Raw genomic sequence first — 9,654 nt, forward strand, 5'->3', positions numbered from 1 at the left:
GATAGTGGTAGAGCTGGAAGAGGAAAGGAAAACACCCCTGGTGGTAAAATTGGAAGAGGAAAGAAAACACTCCCAGTGGTAGAGCTGGAAGAGGAAAGGAAAACACTCCTGGTGGTAAAATTGGAAGAGGAAAGGAAACACTCCCAGTGGTAGAGCTGGAAGAGGAAAGGGAAACATCCCCAAACTTGCACTGTTTCACTTCGTGCTGGTGCCAGGCAATGTGACAGTTCCAGGCTTTGAAACTGAGCTGTTAGAGGATCACGGAATTGTGGGGTGGTTTGGGTTGGAAAAGACCTTAAAACTCATCCAATGCCACCCCCTACCATGGACAAGGATGCCTTCTGCTAGACCAGGTTGCTCCAAGCCCCAGCTCTTCAAATCCAAGGAAATCTGGGGTCTTCCTGGGATAGGTTTCCTCTTTCTACCTCTAATTCCACAGAATCCAAAAGCTAAAATATGTTCTGAATCCAAAAGCTGAAATATAAAACCTGAAATGTATTATTTTCCCCTCTAAGAACTGCCTTGGTTTGCCTCACTCATTTTCGTGTCCACAGAGCTGCAAAATTACTGAGGATCATCTTCATTTCTCTTCCTCAGTTGTTGCAAGAGCAATGGATAAAAGTTTCCACCCTGGCTCTGTTACTGCAGCCCCAAAATTCTTTTATAGAAGCTGATTGGCTCAGCCACAGAGGCTCGTGGCCAGTCTGAGGTCCAGCTGTTATTAAATAATATAAAAATGTGTCCTGCACATTCAAACCCACAGAGGCTGTGCAGTCCCCACCTGCCGACCCATCTGGGTTTTTACCCTGCTCGTCCCTCTGCATCCCGCTCTGGTGCCTTGATTTCATCTTTCTCAGCAGGGATTGGACCCAGAACGGAGCTGGAGCCCTCCCAAATCCCGAGGATTTGGCTCAGGCAGAGGGGTCCTGCTGCCACCACGAGCCAAGGTATCAGATCAGCCTCATCCCATGACTAGGAAAGGATAAAATCCCAGAAAAAAAAAAGAGACTTACCCTCTTCAGCCATCGGAAACACATTTAGAAGGTAAAAGTCGACTGAATGAGGAGCTTAAACAGCCTCGGGAACATTTATATGGCGTTTAACATGTAAGGGAAGTGAGACACCCTCGGGAATGAGAAGGATTTATTTACCAAACTGCGATTTCAGTGTTTGCTTTGACTCCCGATCCATATCTCCCTTCAGACCGCTCATTTCGCTGCCGTAATTGTCACTTCTGAGTAATGAGCCCGTTCCTGCGCCCCTGCCCTGGGCTACGCAGGAATCCTCCGGCCCCCAACCCCGGGAGAGGTGGGTGGGGATGTGGGTGTAGCAGGGACGGTGGGGAGGAACAGCTCCCAAAGCTCTGGTGACAGCCTGATGATCCCTCCCCGGTGGCTCCAGGGGGAACTTTTTTTTTTTTTCCGAGGAAAACATTTGCACATGAGCCAGAAGTTCGTTCAAAGTGATTGATGCCTGAAGTGGGAATTTTGCAAGGGTGCTCAAAGAGAGCTTAGAAAAGGCAGAATTTGCGGAGGTGGGAATGTCCCCATGCTTAAACCCAGCCTGGCTGGATTACGCTTTAATGAAGGATTATGCCTCCACATCCCTCCCTTCCTTCTTTTTCACCTCCTTCCCCTGGTTTGGAACAAGCAGCGGGGCCGCAGAGCAGCTCCTGGAGGCTGGACCAGCTCCGGAAAGTTCTGCCGTGGTGACAAAAAGTCCCAGTTTTGCCCCAAACCCCATACCTGGGCAGAAATCCATGCGTGGGGCTGTGGGGCTGCCAGGACAGGGTGCAAAGCCTGGGGAGAGGGGGATTTTTGAGACTGGGAGGGAGATTTGGAGCAGCCTGAGGGATTTGATGCTGGTTTTATTCCCCCCGGCCTGACCTCGGGCTGGGTTGGCTGGTTCGAAGGTGAGGCTTCCCTCTGGGTACAGACCATGGAATTCCAGAATCCCTGAGGTTGGAAAAGCCCTCCCAGACCATCGAGTCCTGCCTGTCCCTGCTTTGTCAGCCAGCCCAGGGCACTGAGTGCCTCTTCCAGTCCTTTCTTGGACACCTCCAGGGATGAGGACTCCAAACCTCCCTGGGCAGCCCCATCCAAGGCCTGACCATCCTTCCATGAGGAAATTCCTCCTGGTTCCACCCTGAGCCTCCCCTGGCACAGCCTGAGGGTGTTCCCTCAGCTTGCTGCAGGAAAGGGGAGGATGGCAAAGCTGTGGATGCTGTCATGGATGTTTTATTGCCCACCTGCTGCAGCTGGGTCATCCCCAATCCCTTCTCTTCCTGACTGAGCCTGATGGGTCTGGTCACATCTCCCATCAGGTCCACGGAGGTGGCATTGAGTGCTGGCACCTCAGAGGACACAGAAGCCCTGCACCATGCACCAAAGGGTGTTGGTGCTGTTGTTCCTTCTAATTTTGGGGTCTTCTGTTCCTCCCTCACAGAGCCCAGGTAGAAAATGAAAGTGAAAAACCTCTGGGACAATAAACCAGGTGGCTTTGGGGTGAAACATCTCATCAGAGACATTTCCACATCCCAAAACCACGAAGTGCGGGTTGGTAGTGCAAGAGAGAAATGAACTCCCAAAAAAAAGGGCAGGTTTGAGTAGTTGTAACATTTATTGGGTGTAAAAAGTGGCAGAACGCTATCAAAGGCACCCCAACACCAGGAGCAGGGTACAGCAGGGCAACCCTGGAGATCTCACATGAGGGTCCAGGGAACAGGGGCAGGAGAGGACACGCTGGGAAGGACCAGGCAGCAGAGCCAGGCTGGAGGCAAGGAGGAGACTCAGAACTGGAGCTGGCCAGGGCTTTCACTTCTGCTGGCCATAGGGCCAATAGGAGCTCTGCTTGCTCTGGTGGGACACCACGCTGGGGATGACAATGGGACATTTCTGCTGCGAGGAGCCTCCGCCGCCACCTCCAGAGCTGATGATGATGGTCTGGCCTGAGGAGCCACCGCTGTATCCTCCTCCCATGCCATAGCTGTATCCTCCACCGCAGCATCCGGAGGATCCACCACTGCCTCCACCTCCAATGATGGTCTTTGATCCTGAAGAGCCACCACCGTACCCTCCTCCCATGCCGTAGCCTGAAGATCCTCCACCACAGTATCCAGAGGACCCTCCACTACCTCCCCCTACAATGATGCTCTTTGATCCTGAAGATCCACCACCATATCCTCCACCCATTCCATAGCTGGATCCTCCACTGCAGCACCCAGAGGAACCTCCACTGCTTCCATCTCCCATTATGATCTTGGTTCCTGAAGACACACCGCCACATTCTCCACCCATGCCATAACCTGAAGATCCTCCACCACAGTATCCAGAGGAACCTCCACTGCCTCCACTTACAATGATGGTTTTAGATCCTGAGGATCCACCACTGTACCCTCCACCCATTCCATAGCTGGATCCTCCACTGCACCATCCAGAGGACCCTCCACTGCTTCCCCCTCCAATGATGGTCTTTGATCCTGAAGATCCACCATATCCTCCACCCATGCCATAGCTGGATCCTCCACTGCACCATCCAGAGGACCCTCCACTGCTTCCCCCTCCAATGATGGTCTTTGATCCTGAAGATCCACCACCATATCCTCCACCCATGCCATAGCTGGAGGAGCCCCCACTGCAGCATCCAGAGGAACCTCCACTACCTCCACTTACAATGATGGTCTTTGATCCTGAAGATCCACCATATCCTCCACCCATTCCATAGCTGGATCCTCCACTGCAGCATCCAGAGGAACCTCCACTGCTTCCCCCTCCAATGATGGTCTTTGATCCTGAAGATCCACCACCATATCCTCCACCCATTCCATAGCTGGAGGAGCCCCCACTGCAGCATCCAGAGGAACCTCCACTACCTCCACCTACAATGATGCTCTTTGATCCTGAAGATCCACCATATCCTCCACCCATTCCATAGCTGGAGGAGCCCCCACTGCAGCATCCAGAGGAACCTCCACTACCTCCACCTACAATGATGGTCTTTGATCCTGAAGAGCCACCACCGTACCCTCCTCCCATGCCACAACCTGAATATCCTCCGCTGCTTCCCCCTCCAATGATGCTCTTTGATCCTGAAGAACCACCACAGTATCCCCCTCCCATCCCATATCCAGAGGAGCCCCCGCTGCAGCAGGATCCACCTCCTCCACCGCCAGAGCTGATGATGACTTTGCCCCCTCCGCCCCCGCAGCAGGAGGAGCCTTCAGATTGGTAACTGGAGGAGCTGTGGCACCCGCTGGACTGGGAGGACATCCCATGGCAGCCTCCGGAGCTTTGTCTGGAGCACATCTTGGAGCAGTGACCCTGCAAGGAAGGGAGCTGTCAGAAAGGAGAACCTTGGAGAGGCAGCTGAGCCTTCCCAGCTCAGGAAGGAAGAGTTCCCAGGAGTTGTCCCATCTTCTGCAGCCCTACTTTAAACTCCCACCCCGAGACCTGCCCTGACATCCCGGGGAGATCTCTGCAGGTCACAACAGTTCCAGGAACCCTCTGCATGCAGGGAGGTTGGGAATACTTCCCGAGGTTTGCACACACGCTCTGACATGCCTCAAAAATGGTGTGGATCCTTCTGGATGTCTCACACTGACTCAGCAGCTCAAAGTTCAGCTTTCAGAGCTCCACCTGCAACGCCCCTGTCTAAGGGAGGGAGCTCTGTTGGCACCTCCAGTTGGTTTTGGAGCCATCACATTTCCAAGAGCACCCAAGGACAAACTGATGGAGGGATCTCCCTGCATAGATGTTCCAGAAGTTTCCGTATGCACGGGCTTACCTTCGGTGCTGGTGGGGACGTCGCGATGCTCGGTGTGGGTTGAATGAGGAGCCCTGGGATGGCTGAGCTTTTATACTGGCTGCACCACGCTCCCGAGGGAAGTGAGACACCCTAAGGAATGCTGAGAGATTTATTGACAGAGCTTGGCCTCAGCTGCCTCCTTCCTTGACTCACCTGCAGCAGAGGAGATGCGAAGGAGGCGCATCGGCCCCGTTCTGTATCGCAGCCGCTAATTCCGCCTAATGATTCCCTTCCGGGAGCCTCGCTCCGAATTTTTGGGGCGAACGACATCTTGGGGTCTGTTTTAGAGGGGGCCCCAATGTGTTTCTGCTGGGATGGAGCTCCCTGGGTGCTCAGGACAGAGTGGGGACTGAGCAGATGCCAAGTGGAGTGAGTTGGAGACAGAGTGATGGAAGGACAAGGATAAAGGATGTGCTTGAGAAGAGTCACAGAGAATTTTAAGAATTCCCTCAAGGACTGGCAAGGTGGGGAGCAGGAGCACGTCCATCCTGCTGGAAAAGGCCAGAGGTGCCACCCCAATGGAGTTCCCTGCTTTGGAGCTGCCCACATCTGTGTCAGAGGACGCTGTGAGGGTGACAGTGACAAAGGGGACTTTTCCCTCCAGTCTTTTGTGACCCCCAAAGTGGAAGCAGCTGTTGGATTTCCATGGAGGTCTGTGCTCAGCTCCAGCTTCTAGGGGTCTCAGTCTCCAGGCTGGAGTGGGGAAAACCTTGGAATCCTTCCAAGGTTCCAACCTCCTCCATCCTTGGAATCCAAAGTTTGCACTTGAAGGCGATCAAGACCTGACCCTTGAACTCTAGGACATTAAACACCCCCTCTACCTCAGCAGGACCCATTTCTGAGGGTCTTCAGTGGCCACCCCACCCACGCCTGAGCAGGGCAGTCACCTGGCTGTGCTCCCTGCTGGAGGATGACAGTTTGTCAGCACAGCTGTCCCAGCACCAGCTCTGTGTCACGCGTGTTTGGAGCCTGACAGCAGCATCCGCCCTCCCGGCACACTGGGTAGAGGAAGGACTAATAGGGGTTTTGGCCGTGGGGACGAGTGACAGCAGCAGCAGGTCCCGGCTGTCACCACGAACGTGACTTTGAGCACTCACACGACACCCTTGGGATGGGGACAGGGCCACCAGCAGTGGGGACACACGTGCAGGGGCTTCCTTTGTTTGGCCTTGGAGTCCCTCCCATGGCCTTATCTCTGTTCTCATCTCCAGATCTGAGGTGTCGCCGCTGTTCTGGCTCCCAGCTCTGGCGTGTGGGTGTTGTACTCCTGAGGATCTCAACACATTGATCCCTTCTGTGCCTTCAACCTGTAGGGACTTGCCCAGATTAGGACTCGGGATTAGCCAGACTCAGGATTAGCAGCTCATTGGCACAGAGGGACACCCAGCGTGAGCAGCTCGTCCTGACCCAGGGATGTGGGAAGGCCGTGGAGGTTTTTGGAGGGGTGGTGAGAGGAGCTCCTGCAGATCACAGAGTGTGGAGAGCCCAGGGTGGGACCCCTGGAAGTACTGGCCCTGCAGCCCATGGATTTGTTTGCCAGAGGAGTAGGAAAAGCGTGGTTGGAGCACAGGGTGGACACTGCCACAACCTCTCCAGGTTAGGGAGAAGTTTGGATGCCTAAGAACTGTCCAGTTTTCTCCAAAAGGCAGGAATCTGTCAGTCGTGATCCCTCAAGAGTTTCAGTACCCCATGGATTTGGTCACCAGAGGTGTAGGAAAAGTGTGGCTGGAGCACAGGGTGGGCACTGCAACCTCTCCAGGTTTGGGAGAAGTTTGGATGCCTGTGTTGGGCAAAGGGAAACGGGCATGTAAAATGCTTCAGGGCCACATTCTCAGTTTTCTGATCTCTGCTGGGCCCTTTTTCCTGGAGTCCTGGAGCCTTTGGGAAGGGCTGGTGGGTCATGGTGCCTCTTCATCTCCTCACTGCAAACACCTTGGTTGGTGGTTGATACGAGAGAGGACAAATCCCTGGCCAGATCCTACCCTGGATCCCTTTTCCCACCAGATTCCCTCAGGCACAGTGATGCTGACAATGTGGGCCGTGATCCTGGAGAAGAACTGTCCAGTTTTCTCCAAAAGGCAGGAATCTGTCAGCCATGATCCGTCAGGAGTTTCATGGCCGATGATCCCTGTAACTCCTAATTTTGTTTCCTCTCAACCAGGTGTGTTTGTGAGGTGAAAAACAAAACCTCCTCTGGGCTTAAAGTTTACTGGACTCAAGACTAATCCCACCAGTTCCAAAGAGGAATTTGAGAGTCCTTTTTGAGAGGATTTTCCTGATTTGAGAGGAAAGCCAGCTGTCTGTGGGCTGCATCCAAAGGATGGTGGGCAGGATGGTGAGGGAGAGGTATTTCTGCTCTGGTAAGATCCCACTGGGAATGCTGTGTCCAGTTCTGGTGTCCCCAGCATAAGAAGGACATGGAATTGTTGGAGCAAGTCCAGAGGAGGCCATGAAATTGATAAGAGGAGCCCCTCCCCTGTGGAGCCAGGCTGGGAAGGTTGGGAATGTTCAGCCTGGGGGAGAGGAGGTTGTGTGGAGACCTCAGAGCCCCTCCAAGATCTGCGGGGGCTCCAGGGAAGCTGGAAAGGGACTTTTCCTCAGGAACTGCAGGGACAGGACACAGGGAATGGGATCAGGATGAAAGAGGGGAAAATTACGTTGGGTGCAGGAAAGATCTGGTCCAGCACTGGAGGCTGGAGAACATTTCCCTGCAGAATATTTTGGATGTTTTACTCATTTCTTTTTGGGAAGCAAACTGACAAAGGAGAATAGAACCTCACAAACCAGTTCTGTCCGTGCACAGAAATCTTTATTTCCCGTCACATTTGTGGCACAGAGGAGCCACCTGGGAGTTCACAGCACAGGGATGCAGCACCAAGGGAACACAAGGGATGGGGACGTGCTGGGGAAAAACTCGGAGGGCAAAGACTCGGCCATTCCTGATGGGAGCCAGAGTGTTACTTCTGCTGGCAGGGCCAGTTGGAGCTCTGCTTGGTCTGGTGGGGCACCATGCTGGGGATGACAACAGGACATTTCTGCTGTGAGGAGCCTCCGCCGCCACCTCCAGAGCTGATGATGATGGTCTGGCCCGAGGAGCCGCCGCCCGATCCGCCACCACAGCATCCAGAGGATCCACCACCGCCTCCACCTCCCATAATGATCTTCCCTCCTGAAGAGCCACCACCGGATCCGCCTCCACAGCATCCGGAGGAGCCTCCTCCTCCTCCTCCGCCGCCAGAGCTGATGATGATCTTCTGGGCTGATCCCCCACTGCCACCGCCGGATCCTCCACCACAGCATCCACCGGATCCTCCACCGCCTCCACCGCCCATCATGCTCTTTGAGGATCCACCACCAGATCCACCACCGCAGCACCCACCACCTCCACCACCCATCATGCTCTTTGAGGATCCACCACCAGATCCTCCACCACAGCATCTGGAGGATCCTCCACCACCTCCGCCTCCCATGATGACCTTCATCCCAGAAGAGCCACCACTGGATCCGCCACTGCAGCACCCACCGCCTCCACCGCCCATCATGCTCTTTGAGGAGCCACCACCAGATCCTCCACCACAGCATCCGGAGGATCCTCCACCACCTCCGCCTCCCATGATGACCTTCATCCCAGAAGAGCCACCACTGGATCCGCCACTGCAGCACCCACCGCCTCCACCGCCCATCATGCTCTTTGAGGAGCCACCACTGGATCCTCCACCACAGCACCCACTGCCTCCACCGCCCATCATGCTCTTTGAGGAGCCACCACCAGATCCTCCGCCACCGCAGCATCCGGAAGAACCTCCACCGCCTCCACCTCCCATTATGATCTTCATCCCAGAAGATCCACCACTAGATCCACCACCGCAGCATCCAGAGGATCCGCCACTACCTCCGCCGCCCATCATGCTCTTTGAGGAGCCACCACTGGAGCCTCCACCACAGCATCCGGAGGACCCTCCTCCTCCTCCTCCTCCTCCTCCCATCATGCTCTTTGAAGAACCGCCACCAGATCCCCCTCCGCAGCATCCGGAGGAGCCTCCTCCTCCTCCTCCTCCGCCGCCAGAGCTGATAATGATCTTCTGGGCTGATCCTCCGGAGGATCCTCCACCGCAGCAGGATCCTCCTCCTCCCCCGCTGGAGGAGCCCTGGGACTGTTGGCTGCCCCGGCAGCAGCAGCAGCAGCCGCAGCCGTGGCACCCGCTCTGTCTGGAGCACATCGTGGAGCAGTGACCCTGCAAGGAAAAGCTTTTTACTCCAGGGCAGCAACCACCAGTTCTCCCGAGGCTTGTGACCCCAGTCCAGCCCAACACCACTTTGTAGTGGCCAAGATCATGTTTTAAAGACTTTTAGCCCAAAGTTATCCCATTTCCTTATCCCAAAGCTATTCCATCTCCATCTCAATACTGATAAGAGACAACCTGCAGCAGCACAGGCTGATCCTGCTTCTGTTTGGTCTGGTAGGACCAAGGCACCCACAAGAGATTTAAATTCACCCCAGCACCTTCCCTGCCCTTCCACCAGATGTTTTTCACCAAAACTTTTTCATTTTGGGAGCAGGAAAGAAAGAGAAGAATCCCTCCCTGGGGCAGACGTGGACTTACCCTTCTCGGCTCTGACCACGGACACCTCAGGGCAAAGCTGAGCGAATGAAGCACCCCGAGATCCACCAACTTTTATACCGTTTTTCCTGAGTGGGAAGTGAGGCATCCGAAGGAATGGTGATAGGTTTATTTACCAAACAGACTCTCCTCCTCCATCCCACTTGTCCTGACTCACTGGATGCGGACGATGCCTCTCCCGTGCATCACTTCCTCGGCTGCCCTGCATCCATGGCAGGTCCCACACGTG

At 54.8% G+C, this 9,654-nt stretch overlaps 2 protein-coding genes across 2 annotated transcripts; both read right to left on the bottom strand.

Annotated features, from left to right (window-relative positions):
- Positions 1 to 2,813: 2,813 nt before the first annotated feature.
- Positions 2,814 to 4,304, bottom strand: LOC136568373 (uncharacterized). The gene has a single exon (XM_066568353.1). The coding sequence runs from the start codon at positions 4,302 to 4,304 to the stop codon at positions 2,814 to 2,816; it is 1,491 nt and encodes a 496-aa protein (XP_066424450.1).
- Positions 4,305 to 7,760: 3,456 nt separating this feature from the next.
- Positions 7,761 to 9,023, bottom strand: LOC136568355 (loricrin-like). Its single transcript, XM_066568324.1, has one exon. It carries the CDS (start codon positions 9,021 to 9,023, stop codon positions 7,761 to 7,763), a length of 1,263 nt encoding a protein of 420 aa, XP_066424421.1.
- Between the last annotated feature and the right edge of the window lie 631 nt (positions 9,024 to 9,654).

The sequence above is a fragment of the Molothrus aeneus genome, chromosome 31, assembly GCF_037042795.1.
Source record: "Molothrus aeneus isolate 106 chromosome 31, BPBGC_Maene_1.0, whole genome shotgun sequence".
NCBI lineage: Eukaryota > Metazoa > Chordata > Aves > Passeriformes > Icteridae > Molothrus > Molothrus aeneus.